Source organism: Raphanus sativus, chromosome 7, assembly GCF_000801105.2.
Source record: "Raphanus sativus cultivar WK10039 chromosome 7, ASM80110v3, whole genome shotgun sequence".
Lineage (NCBI taxonomy): Eukaryota > Viridiplantae > Streptophyta > Magnoliopsida > Brassicales > Brassicaceae > Raphanus > Raphanus sativus.
The window spans coordinates 7,767,653-7,791,814 of NC_079517.1; the positions used below are offsets into that span (position 1 = coordinate 7,767,653).

At 40.3% G+C, this 24,162-nt stretch overlaps 9 protein-coding genes across 9 annotated transcripts; 4 read left to right on the forward strand and 5 right to left on the reverse strand.

The window, feature by feature from the left end:
- Nucleotides 1-256: 256 nt before the first annotated feature.
- LOC108817806 (pentatricopeptide repeat-containing protein At1g74850, chloroplastic) lies at nucleotides 257-4,190 on the reverse strand. The gene is made up of 4 exons (XM_018590608.2): nucleotides 2,167-4,190; nucleotides 1,322-1,636; nucleotides 1,123-1,230; nucleotides 257-1,015 (listed from the first exon to the last, which is right to left on the reverse strand). Exons 1-4 carry the CDS (start codon nucleotides 3,999-4,001, stop codon nucleotides 679-681), a joined length of 2,595 nt encoding a protein of 864 aa, XP_018446110.1. The 5' UTR covers nucleotides 4,002-4,190; the 3' UTR covers nucleotides 257-678.
- A 775-nt stretch (nucleotides 4,191-4,965) lies between these two features.
- On the forward strand, nucleotides 4,966-7,611 carry LOC108817812 (uncharacterized). The gene is made up of 4 exons (XM_018590615.2): nucleotides 4,966-5,119; nucleotides 5,373-5,549; nucleotides 6,179-7,048; nucleotides 7,257-7,611. The coding sequence occupies exons 1-4, from the start codon at nucleotides 5,105-5,107 to the stop codon at nucleotides 7,308-7,310; spliced, it is 1,116 nt and encodes a 371-aa protein (XP_018446117.1). The 5' UTR covers nucleotides 4,966-5,104; the 3' UTR covers nucleotides 7,311-7,611.
- Nucleotides 7,612-8,469: 858 nt separating this feature from the next.
- On the forward strand, nucleotides 8,470-10,193 carry LOC108816142 (uncharacterized). The gene is made up of 3 exons (XM_018588711.2): nucleotides 8,470-8,729; nucleotides 8,996-9,062; nucleotides 9,149-10,193. The coding sequence occupies exons 1-3, from the start codon at nucleotides 8,652-8,654 to the stop codon at nucleotides 9,997-9,999; spliced, it is 996 nt and encodes a 331-aa protein (XP_018444213.1). The 5' UTR covers nucleotides 8,470-8,651; the 3' UTR covers nucleotides 10,000-10,193.
- Nucleotides 10,102-11,306, reverse strand: LOC108816143 (NAD(P)H-quinone oxidoreductase subunit O, chloroplastic). Its single transcript, XM_018588712.2, has 6 exons — nucleotides 11,007-11,306; nucleotides 10,871-10,926; nucleotides 10,717-10,782; nucleotides 10,610-10,651; nucleotides 10,454-10,513; nucleotides 10,102-10,363 (listed from the first exon to the last, which is right to left on the reverse strand). Exons 1-6 carry the CDS (start codon nucleotides 11,227-11,229, stop codon nucleotides 10,334-10,336), a joined length of 477 nt encoding a protein of 158 aa, XP_018444214.1. The 5' UTR covers nucleotides 11,230-11,306; the 3' UTR covers nucleotides 10,102-10,333.
- Nucleotides 11,307-11,482: 176 nt separating this feature from the next.
- Nucleotides 11,483-13,142, reverse strand: LOC108818171 (two-component response regulator ARR15). The gene is given in 6 exon segments (XM_056991011.1): nucleotides 11,483-11,772; nucleotides 11,774-11,948; nucleotides 12,039-12,109; nucleotides 12,213-12,290; nucleotides 12,613-12,689; nucleotides 12,772-13,142. Coding segments are annotated over 6 exon segments (624 nt in total). The 5' UTR covers nucleotides 12,887-13,142; the 3' UTR covers nucleotides 11,483-11,664.
- Nucleotides 13,143-13,761: 619 nt separating this feature from the next.
- LOC108818172 (pentatricopeptide repeat-containing protein At1g74900, mitochondrial) lies at nucleotides 13,762-15,378 on the forward strand. The gene has a single exon (XM_018591067.2). It carries the CDS (start codon nucleotides 13,929-13,931, stop codon nucleotides 15,360-15,362), a length of 1,434 nt encoding a protein of 477 aa, XP_018446569.1. The 5' UTR covers nucleotides 13,762-13,928; the 3' UTR covers nucleotides 15,363-15,378.
- A 60-nt stretch (nucleotides 15,379-15,438) lies between these two features.
- LOC108818173 (uncharacterized) lies at nucleotides 15,439-18,368 on the reverse strand. The gene is made up of 14 exons (XM_018591068.2): nucleotides 18,017-18,368; nucleotides 17,803-17,900; nucleotides 17,633-17,733; nucleotides 17,446-17,524; nucleotides 17,278-17,338; nucleotides 17,140-17,186; nucleotides 16,960-17,052; nucleotides 16,783-16,873; nucleotides 16,630-16,678; nucleotides 16,291-16,552; nucleotides 16,118-16,210; nucleotides 15,972-16,040; nucleotides 15,832-15,874; nucleotides 15,439-15,745 (listed from the first exon to the last, which is right to left on the reverse strand). The coding sequence occupies exons 1-14, from the start codon at nucleotides 18,075-18,077 to the stop codon at nucleotides 15,645-15,647; spliced, it is 1,248 nt and encodes a 415-aa protein (XP_018446570.2). The 5' UTR covers nucleotides 18,078-18,368; the 3' UTR covers nucleotides 15,439-15,644.
- A 430-nt stretch (nucleotides 18,369-18,798) lies between these two features.
- LOC108835320 (aminoaldehyde dehydrogenase ALDH10A8, chloroplastic) lies at nucleotides 18,799-20,847 on the reverse strand. The gene is made up of 10 exons (XM_056991320.1): nucleotides 20,803-20,847; nucleotides 20,567-20,629; nucleotides 20,118-20,234; nucleotides 19,957-20,007; nucleotides 19,687-19,800; nucleotides 19,536-19,596; nucleotides 19,358-19,383; nucleotides 19,201-19,263; nucleotides 19,013-19,089; nucleotides 18,799-18,919 (listed from the first exon to the last, which is right to left on the reverse strand). Exons 1-10 carry the CDS (start codon nucleotides 20,845-20,847, stop codon nucleotides 18,799-18,801), a joined length of 738 nt encoding a protein of 245 aa, XP_056847300.1.
- A 545-nt stretch (nucleotides 20,848-21,392) lies between these two features.
- Nucleotides 21,393-22,250, forward strand: LOC108835321 (ethylene-responsive transcription factor ERF018). Its single transcript, XM_018608592.2, has one exon. The coding sequence runs from the start codon at nucleotides 21,505-21,507 to the stop codon at nucleotides 22,090-22,092; it is 588 nt and encodes a 195-aa protein (XP_018464094.2). The 5' UTR covers nucleotides 21,393-21,504; the 3' UTR covers nucleotides 22,093-22,250.
- Nucleotides 22,251-24,162: the final 1,912 nt, after the last annotated feature.

The following is a 24,162-nucleotide window of genomic DNA, read 5'->3' on the forward strand; positions in this document are numbered from 1 at the left end:
TTTATGCACACAAAGTGCAGACCTAAGAGTAGCGTGTAAACCACTAAAAGAAGAGCTTTCCTCTCCTTTATTTTTCTTTTACCAATTTGGATGAGAAGCTTATTGTAACTTTCCTAAATCAGAAAATAAACATGAGAAAGAAAGAGAAAGCAAATGAATCAGACAGAACAACGAGAAGCTTTAGCAGCAACTAGTTTATTCTTTATCCTGGGTGGAGTTGTTGGATCACTGGTGTGTAATAAGTAGGATTTGGAGATAGTGACAGACCATCTTAGATGTGACAAGCAAACACTAAAGCTTCGGTACATTACAGCAGCATTTAGCTTCACAGTAGTAACCAGAGAAAAAAACAGATGAATTGATAAACAACAAATCTATGGCTGCAAAATCAGGGGTTTGTCTAACAATTCCATCAAAAGTTTTAGTTGGCTACTTACTTTTGACATTTTGTAGCATCACTTCTGCATATAAACTAAGACGACCATTTATCTTCCTATATGGCCTCTTCTGTCTATCAGAGGCTGACACTACTGCTTGGCACAACATATTTATCATGGACATGGAGGGCAGGTGAATGTCTAGAAGCACGGTTTTCAGCCAACCAGTCTAGATCGAGAAAGACAGAAAAGGCCTTTGGTAGCTGAAAATTGGAAAATGGAAATTACCCAAACCTGTAGGTTAAGCTGGGCTTCCCGCTAGTTCTTTTTTCATCTTAGTTCTTCTTTGGGAAGGGTTACCGCCGCTGTGGTTCGTGTCACTGCTTGTTGAAGTTCTTGTTCCAGCAGCAAAAATTGGCGAGTTTGTTAAAGCGACTAGGCTACTTTTTGGAGACTCTTCTGAAGTTGGTTCTTGAGTAGACAGCAACTGCTTGAGCTGAGATCTCTGGCACATTATGCGACCTCCGTTCCATCCCGTGAAGGAAAATGAGGACGAGACATGATCCTGCAAGAAGGAGAAAGCAGCTTTCGTGATGGGAGATTCTCTTGCAGCCGAGCTTTTCTCCAATTGTCCCCGTCTGCTAAATTCAGAAAGTAAAATAAGTTACAGAAGGCAAAAGACAAGTTAAAATCACAAACGCTCGGAAGCACACTGAAACGAGATAGTCAGCATCGAAGTACTTACACTGAAACAACAACAGCTAGTTGAGGAAGATCCTGTCCCTTTACAAGCATATCACTTAGATCATTTAGCCAAACAGACAGCGCCGTGTACATTCCACCCTCTGACATTCTGCAGAACATCGAAAACCAAAAATTAGATTGACTGGCACTCAACCATTTCCTATAGCTGAAATAAAACTAGCTTAGGGATCTTAACCTACCTATGCACATCAACAGACCAAACAAGTTTGTTTCTCCGGAATAACTCAGGAAAAATTCCACGTTTTGTTGCCTCATTCAGTACCCTTGCAGCTCGCTCTTTCTGGCCCAACCACCACAAAGCATCCAGAAGAGCATTGTAAAACCTTATTCCCAAACCACATCCTTCTGAATTGAGTTTGTCTAATACATACTCCACTATCTGCCAATTTGAGTCATCATCATAATCTCCCTTGATCATTTGCCCGATAACTTGATGAATATTTGATACTCTATTTGAAAGCATCTCCTCCAGTAACTCATTGGCATCATCCCACCTGAAAACAAGAGATGGAAGACGCAACTTATTTGCAAGAAAATCCATAAGGGTGCTACATTACACTAGCATGCCCCCTCCAATGCATGCCCATGTAGGAACACAATGCAACCTGAAGAGCAAAATGCTATGACGATGCAATAATCATTGTGTTGAAGGTACTAACAGTTTATTAACATGACTCGTGGATTGATACACAGGGATGTGAGGGTAACCAAACATCCAGATCCTAAAATGAAATGTAGTTGAAGCTGTATTTTTTGGGTAATCGTCTTGATCTAAACTCTAAAGCGTAGACTAGTTATTGCTGAGTCATGAGCTTGCAACCACCAAGTAAATTCTGCAATTGCCAAGTAGATGCATCTAGTGGAAATTGAACGAAACTACTAGACTTATCACACTTACTTTATCTGCTATCCTTTTTCATCCATTCGAGTGATTGTTATACTTAAGACTTATTTATGAATGGGCTATAAGAATATCAGGAAAGACAACATAAGATAGAGCGTGATACTGGTGTAAGGCACTGACCTCTCCGTTTTTCCATAAACAGATAGCATCATACAGTAGCACATGATACTGGGTAGTATATCAGAAGCTTTCATCTCCTCAAACTGCTCCCTGCACTCATCAACAAGTCGTGCACAAGAATACACACTTAAAACAGCCTCGAGCGTCCTTTCATCAGGATCACATCTTGACTTCTCCATATCTACATATGTCTTCACAGCCTCCTCAAATTTGCCTCCTTGCTTGTAGGCTTCTATTGTCGCATTGAAAGTATCTCTGTTCCTGGGAATACCAGAATCCACCAACCTAGACAAAATCACCTCTGACTCCTTGAACAGTCCTCCCCTTGCAAAAGAATATAACAGCGAGTGGAACGTCTCAATACTTGGATTGCTTCCCACTTCATGCATGGTGTTAAAAGCAACAAGTGCTTCTTCATACAAAGCAGCCTGCCCAAATGCTTCAATAACCCCAGTGTACGCCTTGGAACTTGGCACCACATCCTTAGCTGTCATATATTGCAAAATCTTCCTAGCATCTTCGTGGAGTCCTCCCTTCCCACAAGCAAATATTATACCCTCGTATGTCTCCATATCAGGTTCAATATTCTCCTCCACCATGTCATGGAACAAAGTTACCACCTCCTTGAAATACCCACCTTCCCCAAAAACATCTATCAAAATGTTGTACGTAGCAGCATCGGGATCCGTATTGCTAGATTTCATCTCGAGAAAAAGCTGCCGAACGTCATCGTACCTCCCGCTCTGTCCAAACAAATTCAGCAGAACACTATACGTATTCGCGTTAGGCGTACACCCTGCCGCCTGCATCTGATGAAACACCCCCATCGCCTCCTTAATAGACCCGGACTTCGCATACGCCTCTAACAACACATTATACGAAGTGATATCCGGCAAACTCCCCCCTGAAGCCATCTCACCTAATAAATCAGACACTTTCTCTAACCTCCCCAGCTTCCCAAACGTCTCGACGAGATGACTGTACGTGGTTAAATCCGGAACTATCCCACCATCATTCATAGTCCTAAACACCATCTCAGCCTCATCACCTAATCCTCTAATGGCACAAGCACTAAGCAGCGTATTATAAGTAACGATATCAGGCTGTATCCCTTCATGTCTCATCTCCGCAAACAACCCCAACAAACCCTCCCAATCTAACCCACCTCTAGCACACGCATTAATCACCGTGTTATAAGTCAATATACTAGGCGATATCCTCTCGCTCTTCATCCTCTCGAGAAGCTCGAGAGAGGTCTCGTACCGTCCGTTTCTCCCGTACGCGTTAACCAGCGCCGTGTATGAGAAGACGCTCCTCGCGACGCCCTGGCCAGGCATCTCCTCGAAAACCTCGAGGCACTTGTCGAGCAAGGCTTCTCTCCCGAGGAGCGAGATCATGATCGTGTAGATGTGCTCGTTAGGCTTGCACCAGATCTGGCGCTGCATGTACTTGAAGAGGCGGAGGGACCTCTGCCAGTCGCCGCGGCCGGCGAACTCCTTGAAGACGAGGGCGAAGTCGGTGAGGGAGAGCTTGTTCTTGAATATGTCGAGGCACCGAGCGATGCTGCCCCGCGGCGGGAGGCTGCTGAGCTTGTTGATCAGGGACTCGACGTCGTAGCTGTACTTGCCTTTCTCCACGGAGACCGAGGGGTTCCCGAGGACGAGGTCCTTCGTCTTCGCGTTGATTCTCGCGACGGAGGAGCACGGGAGTCTTTTCCCGCCCCCGCCGGAGAGGAAGCTGAGGCGGTTGCTGGCGGCGGTGGAGAATCTGCGGGTTCCGATGAAGCTGAGGAAGGAGAGGTGGTGTGAGTTGGGATTGGGAATCGCGAGGTTCATTTTTTTTTCTCGGGGAGAGAGATTTGAGATTAACGAAGTAACCACCAGTCTCTGGAGAACGGACACGTGGATTCTTGTTGTGAAGAGAGGGTTTTTGAAGTGCGATTTTTGTCACCCAGAAGAGGTTTCGCTCTCGGTGAAATGGCGGAAGAATGGAAGGAGAGGGAGGGAGGGCTTGAAGAAGACACGTGGATTCTTATTGTGGATAACAGTCTCGAAGGAACTAACTGGTTATTACTCGGTTTACATAATGCCTTCCGGTTTAAATTTGATTAGACGAAATTCGGTTGGACAGATTTTGGCGCTCAAGTATCCACAAGAAAACTATTTTTAACCCATGATTCATCTTGTTATAAATTATAAAAAAGAATACTATCATAACAATATTTTTACTAATGTACATAATTATTAATAAAACGTATCTGAAATTCGAAATATAAATTTTGTAGTATAGCTATATTAATGTATTTTAGTCAAAAAAGTTATACGAAAAACTCAAAAGAAAATGGTTAACTTTACTCTTTTTTTATGAACATTTTAATCTTTTTTTGCTCTTCAAATATTAGTCTTTGAGAGGATGCTCTTCCTGACCATGTACTTACTATATATAAAAATATCACATCCCAGCCGAAATCATTGCTTTTTAATTTCCTGTGTGTTTTCAGCCTATCAGGTGAAATCAAACGATGCTTTTGCATGGCATAAAACTGTAGGGAGGTAATAAATTGAAGTGTGAAAAAAAAAATTGAAGTGTGATCATTAAAAACATATATAAATAGCTATCGCTTACAGCGAAAACGATTAACGAATAGATTGGCGCAAAAAACGGGAAACCGCACCGCCGTTTGCAGTTTACAAAAGGAGAGGGTGCTGACGTGACGTATACGTGGCGTTTGAGTAATAAAGTGGACTGGTCATGGGCATATTTGTAATCTCACACTTTCTGTTCCTAACAGACAGACGCTTCAAGTAAAAGAGAGAGAGAAAAAAAGAACCAACCTTTTTCGCCTTCTTTCCTTCTTCCTTCTTGGCGAGTCTTCGACCTTGGTCGGAAAAAAAAGAAAAATCATAATCGCTTCTCCGCAACCGCATTATCGGCTCTCATGGGCGACTCCGAGGTATAATTACCTCTTTACCCCTCAATCTCCTCCCTCTTTCGAGCTCATCCTTCTTTCGATTCCTGTGATTTTTCTTTTATTCCGAGTTTTCCCGTCCTGTTTCTTCTAGACCGTGTTTTGTCTGAAAAGACGTAACCTTGTTTTCTTGCTCTAAGCTTCCGTCCGTGTATGGTTGAATTTCCTTTATGGGTTTTGCGATGATTTGTTGTTTTTTTCTTTTGTTGTTGGGTTGGGTTGGGGTGTTTTTTGACAGAACTTAGCGGCGTTGAAGAGAGCCTACGCGGATACGATACTGAACACGACGAAGGAGGCGGCGGCGCGTGTGTTGTCTTCTGAGAAGAAGACACGCATGTATCAGCAAGAGATTGTGACGGTTAGAGATGAAGCTGTCAATACGTTGCTTAGGCTCAAAAAGATGTATGATTCAAAGGTACAATAGCTGTCTACACCTTTCCTTTTTTTTAATTCTTTGTTCGTTTCTGTGTTCGTGCCTGATTATGTTTTTTGACTTAAAGAAGTTTTTTTGCTTTGATTCTCATCCACTTGGAGCTCATTGAGCAATGGCATTGAGAAGCATTTCACGATCTTGATTGTTTTGTGGAGTTCTCATGCTTTTGATGAGCCTAGCTTACATGGTTTTGATGCATAGTGAATATTGGCTATCTGTGAGATTGTGAGTTTGGTTTATTCAATCATATATCTTGGGGCTCCTTGTTTTTTTTTCCACTGCACGGAATTGTTAAATCGTTTCAATGAGTTTATTCAGTCCAATGTTTAGCGTCAAATTTGCAGCTGATTGTTGTATTAAAAGTCAAGTAAGTGAAACCAAATTGTGTAGCAATAGATCTTAGCAACATGTTCTGAGTCCACCACTCATTGAGTAGATTCTTTTACAATGTTTTGTTAGTGAGGCTTACAAAAATAGTAGCTCTTCTTATTTTATCTTAGCGACTTGAGGAAGAGAGCTTCCCCATTGTAATTATCTTTCGTTTGTGGCTGGCTTTTGCATTTGCGCCTCAAACTCTTAATTTACCAAAATACTCTTTGTGGGTTGTATAGGTGAAGGAGACAGAAGAGATGTCCTTGAAGCAGCAACAAAAGGTTGAGGAACTCGAAGCTCAGCTTGGAGAAGCTGAAGATATCGTAGGAGAGCTGAGGATGGAACTGCGAGCACTTCATGATGAGCTCAATAAAGTTACTAGTCGTCGCCAGCCATCATATCTTAAAGCTGATCATCAGGATGAAAACAGTGACGCGGCAGGTTCTCTAGTCCCTGAGGTCAGATCAGGAGCTGTCCCAGTTGAACAAAGTGGATCGGTGGTGGCTAACGGGATAATAACAAACCCATCTTTGACTCGCATAAATAGTATCAAACGGTGTTCTTCTAAAGATAGCATGGATCGTTGTCACCACACTCTTCCGTCTATACTTACCAAACGCAGGGAGGTTGAAGGATTTGCTCAGATTATCCACTCAGTAGATAAGAAGAGTATGGCCAATGGAGATGGAGAAGACCTAATGGTGTCTCAAAACACTTCTCAGAAGGATTTTCGCACTCCAGCACCCTTGAAAACATCTCCGAAAGAGGAACATGATCAGAACAGAAAGTCTGTGATTGTCGAAACAGAGGCAACGAAGGTAGGAAAAGAGAGCTGTGAGAATATGGAGGTTGTAGCATCATCTCCTTCGTGTGAAGAAACTCCAGTTTTGGCTGCTGCTAGTAAGAACCGGTGCATCAAGTACACATTCAAGAGGAAGAGAAAGAAGGAGGCTTTAAGCAACCTTGAAGGAGATTCAACCATTGAGGAGGGCAGAAACATTAGACAGAAGACTGGGGAGAAAGACAATGGTTATTTGGAATCTCTCAAGCCTAGCTTCACCGGTGAATCATCTCGGGATAGTATATGCGTAGCACAGGTGGCCCGGCAGGTTAGTAAAATCTTAGCAAAATGCATCTAGTTCTCTGTATTCATACTAAGTTTGTTCTCCAGTGTTTGGTCTGAAAGCTGGTTTCACTAGTAATGGCCCCTTCATTGTTTTATTTTCACTATAAACTCTTGTCCCTTTTGGTTTGGTGGTTTATTTTATATGATGATGACATCTCTGTTTCTTAATTGTTTTGTTTTCTTGGCCGCAGATTGTACCGTTCTCGAAGGAGAATAGTTTTGCAGCAGAACTAGTCAACCAGTAGGATGCTCGAGTTCCTCCTATTCATCAAGTGAAGTTTATCTGTCCATGGTTTGGTCAAAAGAATGCAGCTTTAGCGTTAGTAGTAAAGTATTCATCTAATATATAAAATGTTACTTTTGAATTTTGAGTCAAAAAAAAAAAGAATTTTGAGTCAAAGTTTTATGTGATAAAGGATAGATGGAAACTCTGAATTCTTACGCCTGGATTGGTCAAAGAGGCATCATCATTGTATGATATCTCGAACCATTTTATGTTTTTACTTATATATATGTGAATAATATCTAACGAAGAAGTCTTTTATCCTTTGTCACTTGGTCAAAGTTATTTATGGAAATATGGACTGAGAGACCATGGACCATCGTCTGCCTAAAAGAGGCAACCTTGAGTGACTTGTCATCAGTCAGTCTGTTTTAAAACTAGTGAATAATTGACCATTCAAAATTACTACCGGCTTCAAAGAGAGAACATTTCTTTCCCATGCTGTGCCTGTAATTACTCTAAGGAAAACTTGCTCAATCACATATTTAGATTCTGAGTCTGATTAATTATAGATTCATAGTATTTGCTAATTCTCAGTTGATAATTTTTTAATATATATAGTGTTATTCTTACAAAAGTTAATGATTTTTATTGTACTTTATTTTCTATTTATTTACTTACAATAAAATAAAATAATAATCCATGATCATAAATAATATCTATGATGAATTAAGAAAAACATTGCTTATTTTCTAAATAATCCAAAATCTATGAAATCAGTCTTAGAATCATAAACCTTAAATTCACCTAAACTAAATTATTGAGTTATATGCTATAATAAAAATATAGAACTTCGTAGTTATGGTAACATACATTTTTAATAAGAGAAATATTCATATATTTTTATCAATAATTGATAAGTTATATTGAAAGACACTTTTGTTTCCTTTAAAAAAAAATATTTATAGGTGTTGTATTACATGGTACATTCAAAGTGTGTATACCATTTTTGCTAGTCTAAAAGTAATAATTTATGGAGATTTTCATTTATATGCCGTGAAGTCCAAGGTTGAATTCAGCGACTCGACGTCGTTTTGTCCATAGCAATGACTAGTCAAAAAAAAAACACCAGGGATAGGGTGGTAATTTAACTGAACGAGCATGAGCGTATTTATATACACACACAGAGAGGCCTGGGTTCTTCGGAGAGTGAGAAATAAAAGGAACGTTGCAGAGCAGTTTCCGATTCTCATCTCTCTCTCTCTTCCACCGATTAGGGTTTGCGTTCTCTTCTACATTACTCCGTGTGTGCGTGAGTGCATCGGTGTCCTCGTTGAAATTGCTCCAGAGAAGAGAGATAGTCATGGTTGCTGATTCGATCACAGACTCCCAACTGTTCAATGAGTCTCCGATTTCGAGAGATTTCGTCAAGAAGCGGAAGGTGAGCTTCTTCTTCTTCTTCTTCTTCTTCTTCTTCTTCGGATCCACTCCGATCCGATTACGTTCGTTTTTCTTGTATCGAGTTATAGACGCGTGGTTCCAAAGAAACGTGTAACAACCATGCGTGATTATGGACAATAGATCTCATATTATGACTGTGAATAATCCTGAGAGATCGTAGCTTCTTTGTGATCGTGGATAACGTTTATTGTTGATGAAATGGATATAACCTATGTTATGTTATACGTTGAATCTCTATGTTTGCAGGCGAATTGGTTTTGGAAACTGAAGCAGTGGAAGATTGATGCTCGTCGCAGGCAATGGATTTACCAATGTATAATCTTTTTTTTCTTTTTTTCTTTTTTTTTGATCAATTTTATGAATGTTGTTGATGATGAATTGTTTGTAAAAAATGGTCAGGGAAGAGAGCTAACGTAGGTGAAGTAGGGCTAAGATCTTTGCGTGACAAGCTGATTGATAGAAAATCAGTCACAGCTTGGAGTAATGATGATGATGATGATCATGATGGACTACGATGCTACGGATTCGCCAAATGTGATGATGATGATGTTGTCGATAGTGACGATGAGACTGATCTCTCTGCTAGTAGCCCCACGAGTGTGCTCAAGAACAAAGATTCGGATAGTAGTAAGAGTGTGCACGACTGCTTCTGCTGTTCTAAGCAGATCACTGAGGAAGAGGAAGAAGCGTTTGATGATGCGTATGACAATTGGGAAGATTTTAGCGATGCCTTGAACAGCTTTGAGAGCGAGGGGACTTTACAGCATGAAGATAGCCAGAGGAAGAAGTCTTCTCCTCATAAAGACAAGTGCTGCAAGCAAGAAGCTTCACCAGAAAAAGCGGTTCTTCATCATCACAGAGTCGACAGTAGAAAGAACAGTAAAGACAAGTGCAAGCAAGAAGCTTTACCAGAGAAGGCGATGATTCATCGTAATGTCGGTAGAAAGAATAAGAAGAAGAAGTCTGATCAGAAGAAAGAAGGTGGTGGTGGTGGTGGTGACGAGATAAGTGAATGTCCTATTTGCTCTGAAGAGATGGATGCAACGGATCTAAGCTTCTTACCATGTCCTTGCGGCTTTCGGCTATGTCTCTTCTGCCATAAGCAGATCAACGAAAACGATGGACGTTGCCCAGCTTGCAGGAACAAGTATGAGCAGACGAGTAGTAACAGCGGTGAAGTTAGTTTCCAGCAACGTGGCCGTGGCACAGTTCGTTTGTCTCCTTCGTTTAAAGGACTTGACATAGCTTAAGAGAGAAAGAAGATCGAGAGTTTTCATGGAACGTTGATAAGCCTTTTTACTTTAGTATAATAGTTTCTCATCAGGAACGACAGTTTTGTTTAGATTGTCATCTCAGCAATAAAGGAGTGTAGATTGGTTTAGGTATGCAACTATGGAAGCTGCATTCTTTTTGTAAGATTCAGTCTCATCACATTTTTTTTCCATTCCACAACAGTTTTTTTGACTGCGGTAACTCATTTGATACATTGTATAACTCTTGACATGATCATGGTGGTTCCATTGTGTTATCATTCATCTCACAACCCATCGTATCAGTTGCATTCTTCTTGGAGACTTGTGGACTCTATAGTCGCTCGTAAACAAGTTTCTCGGACTGCAGAAGGAACCAATAACACAGAAAACAATCATGACTTGTCATGAGGATAGTGTTACCTTTGTTTATGTATTCATAACTTATGCGTACCTTGATGAGCATATCTGTTGGTAGCCAAGCCGGTGCGGTTGGGATACCGACCCATCCAACCTAATAACTCAAAAAAGAAAAATCATTAGCTTATAAATCTATTTATGTATGTCTAATGAAACAGAACAAACAATGTGTGTGTGGCAAGTAACTTACAAGGGCATACTCTCCTGTCTCAAAGACACGAATGTCAAGGACCTGCAAGATTTTAGCAAGACTGAGTTAAACTTCTTAGCGAAAAAGGGAATGAATTCGAGTTATACCTCGCCGCGATCTTCATAGATGTAATCTAGTCCTTTGTAGAAAGGAGGATGACCAACTGACAAGTACTGTGATCACAATAAATGAAGATAAAAACGTTTCAGAACAGGGTTACAAAGAAATAAGCTTCAAAACAGAGAAAAACCCCGAGCCTACATTGATGCTGTTGAGGTACTTCTCCTTGTCTACACGAACGATTTGACCCTTCTTCACTGTTCAAAAAACTCAAAAAAGAAATATCAAATTCTTGTTTATTGGATTCAACATATGAAACATAAACGAGGAAACCGACTCGAGTAAACCGGTTTCTTGGGAAGAGTTTTAGGGGTTTTGGTTGAAGCTGGTGAAGCTTCCGCTTCGGATTTAGTCTGTGTGCTCTGTTTCTCATTCTCTGCCTCTGCTTTGACTCTGAACTGAGTCTGAGCTCGAAGAGGGAAGCTTCTAGAAGAAAGTGGCAGTGAAGAGGAGATTGTCGAAAGAGAAGAAAGCTGAGACAGAGTCGCTGAGAACGCCATTGGAGAAGACCACCAAGAAAATTTCTCTGTGTTTGGTTGGGATTTTGGGATAAGACCGCAATGGCTGGCCTCTCAAAACTCAACGGTCTAAATAAATAAAGCATAACTGAACCAATCATAAGATGCCACGTAAGTGCCACAGACAAGCTTCCTCTGCTTTAGGATTATGTTTTAATTTATTGTTTTTTTCTCGTCTCATGTTTAATTTTTTCTTAACAAGTGAACTCGTGTATGGCATGGAAGCTCAATCATATACAAATCGTTCCAAGTTTACTTGATTGATTAAAATAACAAGAGTCATATATGCTGAGCATCAGGATCTAAACCTTACATATACACAAAACAAAAAAACTTACCCAACCCCTTGGGTCAACCGTATATTACAGAAGCCAAGAAAAGAACAAAAAAAAACAGAGAAGTTTTTGCTCAACTCAATCATGATCCTAATTTCATCCTTCTGGAAGATGGAGTGTCGTCTTCGGGAGAGGAAACAACACTAGACGGTGAAGATGAAGATGACGATGATGGTGATGATGAAGAGGAAGATGAAGAAGAAGAAGAAGATGTCGTTTTGAAGGATTCTTATAGGACTAAGGTTACTGGTTTTCTCTTCTTCAGCTTCACCACCTCTCATTCTCATTATAAGTTCTTTGAGCCGCTTCACATCTGCTAATTTCACCGGTTTTAGCAGAAAATCCTCTGCTCCTTCTGTCATGCATCTGCATACACAAAAAAGTCTCAAAATCAAATAAACAATGTTGAGATTTATTGTATAAAGTTTATATCATTAATTAATAACAGCCACTTACTGTTCTATACGAGGTTGTATGTTCTCAGACGACATTATCACAACTGGTATTTCTCTGAACGCTGAAGATTCCTGGTAAATAATTTTTTAAAACATAGTTTGTGTTTAAATAAAGCTTTACTCAAAAATTTGCTCTAATAAAATGAATAAACTTGGAAAAGAAGTATTGTTTTACTTTGATCTTCTTGAGTAGTTCATAACCTGTCAGTCCCGGCATAGAGTAATCTGTCACTATCAAGTTCACCTTCGAATCCTGCTTTTCAAAAACAAAAAACAGAATCAAGAACTGTTCTTATAAACCCTTTTGAAGGTGAAATTTATGATATAAAAAACCAAGAACTGTTCTGATAAATCTTCTGATCCTTATGTTGTTTCATAAATAATCAAGAACTGTTCTTATCAACGCTTTTGAAGGTGAAGTTTATATTGTTAAGAACTGTTCTCATAAATGTTCTGATCCTTGTATTGTTTCAAATCATAGATTTCTTGAGAGCCAAACAACCAGATAAAAAAATCACCAAGGCATAATCTTTTTGTTTGGTCAGAAAACAGAGAGGTTAAGAAAGAAAGAGTACCTTAAGACCAGGATATCCTTTGTCTCCATCTAGACCAAGATACTGAAGAGCCCTAGTCCCACTCTCAACCGTCGTCACTGTAATAAATACAACAAAATCCATATATTTTCTATCAGAAATCAGAGACTAAGCAAAAGAAAGAGAATGAGCTAGTAGTACCTTTACAAGCAGAGATCCTAAGCAACCTCTCAATAACCTTACGATCAACAATACTATCGTCGACAGCCAGAACATGTAATTCCGAGGAAGAAGAAGATAAATCTCCAACTGCCATTGCTTTTTTCTTGGGAAATTGGTAGAAGCAGTGATGGAAGAAGAAGCTTTTGTAGATATTTAACGTCACAAAAGTCAATCTGAGGGAAGGCAAGGAGTTACATAAATAAGAGAGAGAAGGGCGGTGATGGATTTTAAAACACAGAGAATCTAGAGGATTGGATCTTGCTTGTGAAGAGAATCTAGTAAATCTATGATCGTGATATGTTCATGTGTTGTCAGATAAACGTAATCTTGTATCATCACGGTCAAAAATCTTTTTAGAGGGACCGTTCTGATTTATTACAATCTCTTTGTCTGCTCTTTTCTCTCTTATCAGACAACGACAACTCTCCTCTGTATTATAAACAGTCATTTACAAACTACTGTAGTAGTAGTAATTACTTTTACTTATCTTTTCTATTTAATGTTTGATGAGTAAGTACTGTGTTATTAACTTATTATTATGTCTTGATAAGCTAGAAACATTAATGTCATTATCTTATCGGGGCTCCATAAGCCTTTTTTTCTCTCCATTTGACAAAGACTTATCCTCCTCTTTAACATACATAACTACTGTGAAATCTTGTATGAGTACCGTATATTACTTGCCCTTTTCTCTTAAACAGTTTTTTTTTTAAATCATAACATTATTGCAATATTCTTCGAATACAAAATCTAAATAGAACTTAGCTGAAAATTTTTAATAGGATGTCTCCATTGCACTTGCAGTTTGTGACTCATTGGCAAAAAAAGGAAACCAACTCGCATCTAACTCCTTCACTAGCTGGATCAGTCACTTCAAATAAACAACTGTTTCAGTAGATGTATGCATTACATGCTTCGTAACTTGAAACAGGAAAAAGAAAAGAGAGGTTTCCTTGTATCGGGTATGTAATGCCATCACTTGAAATTTCGGGTAATATTAGTAATTTTGAAAACTTAATAACTATTTCGGTAATTTTCGGAATCTATTAGTATAGTCGTCACTGAAACAGTGAAACTAAACCACTCAGGTGAGCAACGGAACCAAAAAAAATAAATAAACTAAACCGAACCAATCGATGAATCGTCTCTTCACCAAACCGCTCTGCACCTCCGCCGCCGGAGCCAACCTAAAACCCCCGCCGCCCGATTCCGCCGCCATCTCCAAGCTCATCCTCTCATCTCCCACAAAAACACTCCCGTCAAAAACCCCATGGACACCACACCTCGTGAACTCAATCCTGAAACGCCTCTGGAACCACGGCCCAAAGGCCCTCCACTTCTTCCACCTCCTCGACCGCCGCCACCACAGCTACATCCACTCCCCCTGCTCCTTCGACCTCGCGATCGACATCGCCGCCCGCCTCCGCCTCCACACCACCGTCTGGTCCTTAATCCGCCGCATGCGCTCCCTCCGCCTCGGTCCCTCCCCTAAAACCTTCGCGATCGTCGCCGAGAGGCTCGCCTCCTCCGGGAAGCCAGACAAAGCCGTCAACCTCTTCCTCAACATGCACGAGCACGGCTGTCCCCAGGATCTCGCCTCCTTCAACACGATCCTCGACATCCTCTGCAAATCGAAACGCGTGGAGAGAGCTTACGAGCTATTCAGGGATCTCAGAGGGAGGTTCGGCGCTGCTGACGTGGTGACTTACAACGTGATGGTCAACGGCTGGTGTTTGATCAAACGCACACCAAAGGCCTTGGAGGTTTTAAAAGAGATGGTTGAGAGAGGGATCAAACCTAATCTCACCACTTACAACACTATGCTGAAAGGCTTCTTCAGAGCGGGGCAGGTTAGGCAGGGGTGGGAGTTTTTCTTGGAGATGAAGAAACGTAACTCTGGTGGTGTCGATGTTGTTACCTACACGACGGTGGTTCACGGTCTTGGTGTCTCCGGGGAGGTGAAGAGAGCTGAGAAAGTGTTCGATGAGATGATTAGAGAAGGAGTGCTTCCTTCTGTCGCCACGCACAATGCGTTGATCCAGGTTCTGTGTAAGAAAGACAGCGTGGAGAAGGCGGTTTTGGTGTTTGAGGAGATGTTGAGGAAAGGTTACGAACCGAACGTGACGACTTACAATGTGTTGATAAGAGGGTTGTTTCACGCTGGGGAGTTTGCTCGAGGAGAGGAGATGATGGGGAGGATGGAGAAGGAAGGGTGTGAGCCGAGCTTCCAGACGTATAATATGATGATACGGTATTATTCGGAGCGCGGCGAGATTGAGAGAGCGTTGGGTTTGTTTGAGAAGATGGGGAGTAGTGGGGGTTGCTTGCCGAATTTGGATACGTATAATGTGCTGATAAGTGGGATGTTTGTGAGGAAGAGATCGGAAGATATGGTGGTGGCTGGTAAACTGTTGCTTGAGATGGTTGAGAGAGGGTTTGTGCCGAGGAAGTTTATTTTTAATCGAGTTCTGAATGGGCTTCTTTTGACGGGGAATCAAGGTTTCGCAAAGGAGATCTTGAGGTCGCAGAGTCAATCTGGTAGCCGACTCACCAGGAAATTCAGGCTATGAATCTCTTACATACATGTGAAAGGGAAATGCATTGTATTAGTGAAGTTAATGCAGAGAGGATAGAGAACAGTGTATAGAAACTGCCAAACTACACAATTTGCTTTATTATCATGGGCTAGAAAACTCTGTGTGTCTGAGTATAGATGATGGAATCTGATACAAAGTTGGCAATTTTTGATGTAAATAAATGATTCATGTGAACTACTTCCCAAATACTAGCTCCTGTGATTCTCCAGTTTCAGGAACATGGTAGGGATCCACAGGGTTGGTTCCTTTCTTCAGTTACAAGATGATCTCGTCTTGAACGCTGACGTTGAGCGTCTTGTTTGGAAGAACAATACTGCTGGTCACCACAACTTCGTCTTCAACTGCAACCGAGTCTCCTGAAACCATTATGTATGAGGTTAGTCTTCTTCTGTCTATAAGGAGATTCTGCTGTCTTTTCATTAGGATAATAAGAACAGCTTACCCAGAATTGTAACTCCGAGTTTGGAGTGGTAGACTCCCTCAGCCTGTGATCGACAAAAGTATAGCTTCAGATTCATGATTGCAAAAGGATACCAAACAGAAACATTTTAAAAGGTCAGATTCTTAAGAGAAAGAACATGCCTGGACACGGGACCATCTCCCGATAGAAGATTTCCACCCAACAATTGCATTAGTCACCACTGCATTTTCCTGCAAACAGTCACTTAAGAGTCAATGCCAAGAGAACTTTGCCTATTTTTAGTCTTCCGGTGTAAGAAGACACATACCATGATCTCAACGTCATCAAGGATGATACAGCTAATAAGCCTGACACCGGGTCCAACACGAGCATTGGCAGAGATTGAGACGTTGGGACCAATCTGTCAGCCAGCCAAAACATAATGCGTTGTGTTAAAAATGTTAGTTGCTTCAACAAGGGACAAAACCAGAGGTAACTTACCTTTGCAGTTGGGTGTACTTTGGCAGAAGGATGTATGAAAACATCACCAATCACTATGGCACTCTTTGTTCCATCACCACTAGCCAACACTTGAGGTGAGGTCAACCGGAACTGGGAAAGATAGAGTCCCGAGCACTTCAGCGACATTCCAGGAGATTTAATTTGCTCCCAGAAATCCATAGTCTCGTAAGTATATAGCTGTTTCTTCCCAGCCAGAGGTGAAAGGATGTCTTGATCCAGTCTTACAAAATCCGTGGAGTTCCTATTTGAAAAAAATACTATTATAAGATGGTTCAAAGGTTATTTCAGTTAACGTGTGAAGATTGACAATCGACAAACCTTGTTGCTGGTTGAAGAGCTTCGACGCTGGAAACACGTCTCAGAGATGCTACAACCAACAAAAGGAAACGAGACACAGAGGACATACATGAGAGGGGGACTTTGCGGACAATAAAAACCATGTTGTAAAAAATCTTTGTTACTGCTTTTTACCTGTATCTTTCCTTTGAGAGGAAACGTCTCTTATGGCAGTAAAAATGTCAGGTGTAAATACATAAACTCCGCAGTTAATGCGGTCGCTGACCTGTGGGTTCCATGATTTAAAAGAAAAACATTAGAATCAAAACTTGAATATGCTGACGAATTGGAGTCATATATATATCTACATACAAAAGTTTCAGGTTTCTCGGTGTAATGAAGCAGCTCGTTAGTAACTGGATCAGCAACCAGTTCTCCAAATTGACTTGCTGATTCAGGAGAAACCTAAACACCATAAACACAGAAGCAACTTTGGTAAAATCGACCAGAAACAAAAAAAAACAAGACTAGTGTTATGTTCGAATTGCATACCTTGATCACAAGAAGAGTTCCAATTCCACCATATTTCCGATGAGCCTCTGTGTAACAAAGATCAAGAAAGATCTTCAAAACCAAACAGATGAATCTGTGCAATATCTCAGGCTCAGAGAAAAAAAATAAAGTACATACCGAGCATTTCAGGCAAGGGGAAACTGCAGCAAACATCACAGTTAAGCAGGAAGATATGAGACTGCAATAAAAGTAGACACAAGAAGTTAGACATGAAGAAGAAACATTAAGAGTTCGTCCATAGAACAACTGAGCAGAGGAATGACTCAATATAATTAGATTTCTAACCGGGTTATCTTCCATGATTAGATTTCTAAAGTGATACAGACCACCAGCTGAACCATGTGGCTTGTCTTCTCGAAGATATCTAATTATGCAGAACCCCAACAAATAAAAACAGAGAAGAAAGATCAGAGCTACTTCAATGAGCCATTGACTATGCAAAAAAAAAAGGAGGAGAGATTTTATCAAAAACCTGACAGGAACTTTGAGTTCATTGGAAATGGCAGAGACGTAAAGGGCAAACTCTCTTTCCTCATAGAAACCAACGAGATAGATTTGAGCTAAGTTTGGAATCTGCAGACAACAAAGGATTAGTATCATCATCATTATCCATTGATCTGGATTGGAGTGAAGAAACATTACCCTTTTACAAGCTGAAATTGGGTGATGCACCATTGGCTGTCCGGCAATAGGAAACAGAGGCTTTGGAATATTCAGGGACAATGGTCGGAATCGAGTACCTGCGGTGGATCCAAGATTCGAAACAGAATCAGAAACACATAAATCAATCACTCCGACCAGAATTGTCGGTGGATACGTTTGAGATCGAAAAGGGAACATCTTTGGAGCGGGTTACCTTTGGTTGGACCACCGACCATGATCACAGCCACCACTTTCTCATCCATTGAGCTCCCCATTTCAGACAAAAAGAACACAGATCTCTAACCAGACCTAGAAAGCCACTAACTTCACCAGTGTTGTTGTCACGCAGAACAGAGGATTCAGACAGACAAAAAAATAAATAAATAAAATGATTTTGTCTTTTTCAGAGTGTTTTGAAGGGAAGATCTCTAATGGGTCGGAGAGGGTTTTTTAAGAAGATGAAATGAAAGTGTCAAGTAGTAAGTTGTGGTTATGGATAGAGATCTAAGGAGTCCTGATTAAGTCACACACTCAGCACCATCCACCACCTCTTTCCTTTTAAAGGATAAGCGCCAGAAAATTCCCACACACACACACACACCTCTCCTCTTTGTTTATCTTTTCTTTTTCTATTAAAAATGTCTTCTTTTTCTATTAAAAAATGTCACCAGTCTCGTCAGATCTCTCTAACTAAACGCATTTTCTAATCAAGTCCTGATTGTGATGAATTAAATGCCCATGTGAGTTTTCAACTTTGCTGTGACTTGAAGGTGACATAAAATGGTGGGCATGTTGCCGCACTATAGCCCCTAGAGTGGTGTGCCTCGATGCATGCTTTGACATTTTAGCAACAACAAACGAATGAATCACCAAAGCCTGACTTTATTTCCTATCATCTTTACTGTTACTCGAAAGGGTCTCTTACATATGACCAGACTTTGACAGGTTGATTGAAAGAATCACAAAGCTTTAGAACAGACAGCATTTTTGGATCTTTCATGAGAGAGCCGTATTCATCATATACTTATAGTAGGGGGGGATTTGTACCATCCATCCCCATCGTTCCTTTGAAGTGTGGCGAGTAACTTGCTTCACACTCAAGTACTTATCAAGTCCCCTGAATTATTTACACATACAAAAAAATCAAGAAGTTGTTCCAGTATAAGCCATCAAGATATATATGTCAAAGAAGAGATGGATGCTGCAGTACCATTCTCCTAACTCGCGTCCAAATCCACTGTCTTTGACTCCAGCCCATGGAGCTTTGATGAAAGAAAGGCTTGTGAGCTGTTAAAAGCCTAAACAAAGCACAAGTACAGATTATATTGATTGGATCATGGTACTGTTTAAAAAAAGACTATAAAGGAATCTGAATTGGTCATAGCCAGGCAAGAGAACCTGCCTTATGCGGTCACATCTTTCCACATCATTAGATATCACTGCAGCTCCTAATCCGTATCTCTGTCACAATTTACCAAATGATTTTAATGAGTCCCTTAAGATCTTTCATTTTTTTATCAGAGAAAACGTTTTATCTTAACTGAGAGTCATTTACTAGCTCAATTGCATGCCTCATCCTCACTGTGCAAAATGTTTTTACGCAAAGCACAGGCCCGAAAACTTCTTCTCTCCAAATTTGCATCGAAGCTAGTGGTTACATCAGTTATAGCATGCTGCATCCCAAGGATAGAAGAAAAAAAAGAAAGGGAAAGATATATAAATAATAATAATACCTTGCAAAATCGTTGCACCTTCACTTGCAGCCGTTGAGCTAAACTTCAATATTTTCTTGTGCTGTAATATCCACATTTTGTCAGCTCGTTCGTTCATATCATATGATCACAGACGTTGAAGTATAGCCTCTAGAACACACAAAGACATGACCTGTTCTTTGCTGACAACAGGACCAAGCCTGCATCCTCGTTCCAAGGGGTCTGAAATTTTAATGTTCTTGAACCATTCCACAAGCTTTTCTATTAATGCAAATGGGAAGTTTTCCTATGATTGAAAAATGTAAAAAAAATTGACAAACATCAAAAAGGACATATAAGTTATAGACAAGGTTCCTAAGGAAACATATTATTTGCATAAGTTGTGGGATATTAGCAAGCAAGCAAGAGGAAGATATGAAACACAGTTTGGTTGGGCACTTACATGAACAAGAAACCTGGAAGTTGCACTGCTGAATGCTGATGACCACTTGTCCTGAAGCAACCGAAGAGAGCCCATTCAACAGCTCTTTTAAGATCATTTTCACTGCGTCACAACTTTCATTTTTTTAAAACTTAACCGGATCCAAGTCACTCATCCCTTACTGATTGTAAAAAGCAATCTCCCTTATATGATTTTATTGTGACAGAGTCACCGGTATCAAGGTTAGCGTCATCAAACACAATGAGAGGGCTCTTTCCACCAAGTTCCATAAGAACAGGCTGCAAACAAGGGCCATGAGTCAGAGTAATTAACATTGTTCAGCCAAAAAACATAAGTGAATATATACCTGATACCTCAGTACCTTAACCAACTAAGCAGCAGCTGTCATGACTTTGCTTCTTGTGGCAGATATTCCAGTAAATGCAATCTGCCAAGTAAGTGAGATACACACATGCTTTTGCATTTTAAACCAAGAACTATATATGGTGTGTACTCAGCAGCCCCTTTTATTCAAATTGTATTTTTATGTCTCAAAGCCTAATAATACCTTGTCCACACTGTGATGTGATGCCAAAGGAGCACCAGCTTCCGAACCATATCAAGTAAGAACGTTGAGGACCCCAGGAGGAAGATCAACTTCTTGACAAATATCAGCAATCTCCTTAAACAAGTACTGCAAACACGGATAAAACATAACAATTTTTTTTAAAAAGACAAAATATATGCATTCACAAGGTAAAAAAAGTTCATAAAGTAAGAAAAAAAATCATAAGTTTCTAACATATCGAAGCTTCTTAATTAGTCTCCTTCCCACTGCTTGTAGGACTCGTTCCAAGACCCAGTCACGCTCTTCCACAAGAGCTCCACAAGGTAAACGGTTGAATTTAACATCACCCGTTGTTAATTATATCATTTGGTTTTCAAATGAAGTCAGCGTCAACGACTATGGAATCACGTTTCACTCAGTCAATAAGAGATTGTAACAATTCGGGCATATTACATCTTTTGTAGTCAATCTCATGTTAGTTTGTAAAAACACCTGCTAGACAATGGTACTTGCAAGCAAAATATATATTCATAGACCTGTGTGGTCCGATCTGTATTCAAACGCCCGCCCAATAATCTGAACAAAACAAAAATAAGTAGCCTTTAAATTCTTCTAGAAACAAAAGTCGCCAACGAATGAAGTTTCAGTCTTTTAGACAACGTGTCTAAACAAATAGAGATAAATTCACCATTAGATAACGCAAAAAGACAAGAAAAGCGAATTAAAATCACGTGGAAAACAAGAAACACGACAGACCAATACAGCCTTCACTGTTCCCGCGTGTTCCAACTTTTGTACTTTTTCTCCACGCGCCAGTCAGCGTTCCTCACTTCCTACTTCACTCTCTTCTTCATCATTTATATATAAATCCACACAGCCGCAAACTCAAATCAAGCAGAAATAACAGAAATAACTGCAAATCTCGAACCGGAACAGAATCTTATCTAATCCAATCCAAACCAAACCAAACCAAACCGGGTGTCTTTGTTTGTAACTCGAAAATGGTGAAGAAAGCGATGAAGGAGGAAGAGGCAGAGATGAGGAACTCGTCGATGCAGTCCAAGTACAAAGGCGTGAGGAAGAGGAAGTGGGGCAAATGGGTTTCCGAGATCAGACTTCCCAACAGCAGGGAACGCATCTGGCTCGGCTCTTTCGACACTCCCGAGAAGGCGGCGCGTGCCTTCGACGCCGCCCAGTTTTGTCTCCGCGGCCGCCAATCCGGTTTCAATTTCCCCGATAATCCGCCGTCGATCTCCGGCGGAAGGTTGCTGACGCCTCCGGAGATCCGGGAAGCTGCTGCTCGGTTCGCAAACGGTCAGGACGATGTTACTATCAGTGCCCGAGAGGAAGAAGAATCGGTTTTGTCCGAAACCCGACCGGAGTCTCCTTCGACCTCCGTGTCTGAAGTAGCTATGTCTTCGGCGACAACGCTAGATTACGATCTGTCGTTCTTAGACACGCTTCCGAGTGATTTCGGGATGTTTCCTGGGTTTGACGACTTCTCCGGCGATCAGTTTACGGAGGTTTTGCCCGTTGAAGATTACGGAGAATTGATTTTTGATGATTCTCTGTTTCTTTGGGATTTTTAAAAATGTCCAAAACGTTTTTGTGTAAAGAGTTTGAATTGTTTGTTTATTCGGGTCATGAAGAGTAATCTGGATATTTTTGTAAGTCGGAGCTCCAGTGACCCGGAAACTTGATCATTCTTGCTTGGTTGATATATCATTCCTTCATTTTTTGCTGTTAATCTTGTTATAAAATAACTTACAATTTTATAGTATCGAAAAATTTAAATAAGAGTGAAATTTTATACCCGCAGAAATAAAAGAACACTGATATAAGTATAATAACGAGAGAGAGAGTAAGTTATATGAGGAAGAAGAGAATGGTGTAAAGTGCGTATTACAATCGATCGAAACAATCGTTTATATAGAAGTAAAAAGAGAAAGTTACTGTGTGTGCATAGTGGCAGTGGGCTCCACATAATTTACTTCACACGATCATTTTCAATGATCGGTGCTTCCTTTGTTGACATCCTATTTTTCACGTTTATAACACTCCCCCTTGGAGACCAGTGTCACTATCTCTTCTTGCTTAACGTTTTTGTTGCCTCGTTAAAAACCTTTCCAGGAAAACCCAATGGAAAAAACCATAGTAAGGTAAAAAGAGTACAACCACGTAAGCTCCCCCTCGGATGAGCAGTCATAGATCATTCTGATGACGCATTCCAATGTTATGAACATGTTTTCTGAATACCGAGGTAGGAAGTGATTTAGTGAAGAGGTCAGCTGCATTGTCGCTTGATCGAACATATCTTACTTCAATCTCTTTCTTCTTCTCGAGCTCTTGAGTGTATGAGAAGAACTTCGGATGAATATGCTTCGTTCTATCGCTTTTGATATATCCTTCCTTTGTTTGAGCAACACATGCCGCATTATCTTCATATAGAATAGTTGGCTCCGTATTTTCGTCAATTCCACTGCTTGAACAGATATGTCGGCTTATTGATCTTAGCCATACACATTCTCGACTTGCTTCATGGAGTGCGATGATCTCAGCATGATTTGAAGAAGTAGCCACGAGTGTCTGCTTTTGAGAACGCCAAGATATGGCAGTGCCTCCAATAGTAAAAACGTATCCCGTTTGTGATCTAGCTTTGTGTGGATCTGACAAATAACCTGCATCTGCAAAACCAATCATTTGACCCTTTGAATTTTTAGGGTAAAATAGACCTAAATCAATGGTCCCTTGAAGATAACGAAAGACATGTTTAATTCCATTCCAATGTCTTCGTGTGGGGGATGAACTGAATCTTGCTAAAAGATTGATGGCAAAAGATATATCTGGTCGAGTACAATTTGCAAGATACATAAGAGCTCCAATTGCACTTAGATATGGAACTTCGGGACCAAGTATTTCTTCATTTTCTTCGGATGGTCGGAATGGATCATTTTCAACATTAAGTGATCTAACTACCATCGGGGTGCTAAGAGGAGTTGCTTTATCCATGTTAAAGCGTTTCAATACTCTTTTGGTATATGTAGATTGATGTAGAAATATACCCTTTTGAGAATGCTCAATCTGTAAGCCTAGACAATATTTTGTTTGTCCGAGATCTTTCATCTCAAATTCTCCTTTTAAATAATCTGATGCCTTTTGTATTTCTTCTTGAGTTCCGATAATATTAAGATCATCAACGTACACCGCGATTATCACAAATCCGGTTGTAGTTTTCTTTATGAAAACACAAGGACATATAGGATCATTTGTGTATCCTTCTTTTGTTAAATGCTCACTTAGACGATTGTACCACATACGTCCTGATTGCTTTAAGCCATATAATGATCTTTGCAATTTTATTGCACATAACTCTTTAGGTTTGGAACTTAAGATTTCTGGAATTTTAAATCCATCTGGGATTCTCATGTAGATATCAGTATCTAATGATCCATACAAATATGCCGTAACCACATCCATGAGACGCATCTCGAGATTTTTATCAGCTGCTAGACTCATCAGGAATCTAAAAGTGATTGCATCCATAACAGGAGAATATGTTTCCTCATAATCAATTCCAGGCCTTTGAGAAAAACCTTGGGCTACGAGACGAGCTTTGTATCTTGTAATCTCATTTTTTTCATTTCGTTTTCGGACGAACA

Excerpts from the sequence above, each read along its gene's own strand:
- LOC108817806 (XM_018590608.2), bottom strand. The coding sequence starts at position 4,001 with ATGAACCTCGCGATTCCCAATCCCAACTCACACCACCTCTCCTTCCTC. Across the intron at positions 1,637-2,166 it reads GTTTATGGAAAAACGGAGAG|GTGGGATGATGCCAATGAGT; the intron begins GTCAGTGCCTTA and ends TCTTGTTTTCAG. Across the intron at positions 1,231-1,321 it reads TGGTCTGTTGATGTGCATAG|AATGTCAGAGGGTGGAATGT; the intron begins GTAGGTTAAGAT and ends GATGTTCTGCAG.
- LOC108817812 (XM_018590615.2), top strand. Across the intron at positions 5,550-6,178 it reads AAAAGATGTATGATTCAAAG|GTGAAGGAGACAGAAGAGAT; the intron begins GTACAATAGCTG and ends TGGGTTGTATAG. Across the intron at positions 7,049-7,256 it reads TAGCACAGGTGGCCCGGCAG|ATTGTACCGTTCTCGAAGGA; the intron begins GTTAGTAAAATC and ends TCTTGGCCGCAG.
- LOC108816142 (XM_018588711.2), top strand. The coding sequence starts at position 8,652 with ATGGTTGCTGATTCGATCACAGACTCCCAACTGTTCAATGAGTCTCCG. Across the intron at positions 8,730-8,995 it reads ATTTCGTCAAGAAGCGGAAG|GCGAATTGGTTTTGGAAACT; the intron begins GTGAGCTTCTTC and ends CTATGTTTGCAG. Across the intron at positions 9,063-9,148 it reads CAGGCAATGGATTTACCAAT|GGAAGAGAGCTAACGTAGGT; the intron begins GTATAATCTTTT and ends AAAAATGGTCAG.
- LOC108816143 (XM_018588712.2), bottom strand. The coding sequence starts at position 11,229 with ATGGCGTTCTCAGCGACTCTGTCTCAGCTTTCTTCTCTTTCGACAATC. Across the intron at positions 10,783-10,870 it reads AGTACCTCAACAGCATCAAT|TACTTGTCAGTTGGTCATCC; the intron begins GTAGGCTCGGGG and ends TTGTGATCACAG. Across the intron at positions 10,652-10,716 it reads TCTATGAAGATCGCGGCGAG|GTCCTTGACATTCGTGTCTT; the intron begins GTATAACTCGAA and ends AAAATCTTGCAG.
- LOC108818172 (XM_018591067.2), top strand. The coding sequence starts at position 13,929 with ATGAATCGTCTCTTCACCAAACCGCTCTGCACCTCCGCCGCCGGAGCC.
- LOC108818173 (XM_018591068.2), bottom strand. The coding sequence starts at position 18,077 with ATGGGGAGCTCAATGGATGAGAAAGTGGTGGCTGTGATCATGGTCGGT. Across the intron at positions 17,525-17,632 it reads GAACTCAAAGTTCCTGTCAG|ATATCTTCGAGAAGACAAGC; the intron begins GTTTTTGATAAA and ends CTGCATAATTAG. Across the intron at positions 17,053-17,139 it reads GAACTCTTCTTGTGATCAAG|GTTTCTCCTGAATCAGCAAG; the intron begins GTATGCAATTCG and ends TATGGTGTTTAG.
- LOC108835320 (XM_056991320.1), bottom strand. The coding sequence starts at position 20,847 with ATGTTAAATTCAACCGTTTACCTTGTGGAGCTCTTGTGGAAGAGC. Across the intron at positions 20,630-20,802 it reads TGGAGCTCTTGTGGAAGAGC|TACTTGTTTAAGGAGATTGC; the intron begins GTGACTGGGTCT and ends CCGTGTTTGCAG. Across the intron at positions 20,235-20,566 it reads TTCCTCCTGGGGTCCTCAAC|CCTGTTCTTATGGAACTTGG; the intron begins GTTCTTACTTGA and ends CCTTGTTTGCAG.
- LOC108835321 (XM_018608592.2), top strand. The coding sequence starts at position 21,505 with ATGGTGAAGAAAGCGATGAAGGAGGAAGAGGCAGAGATGAGGAACTCG.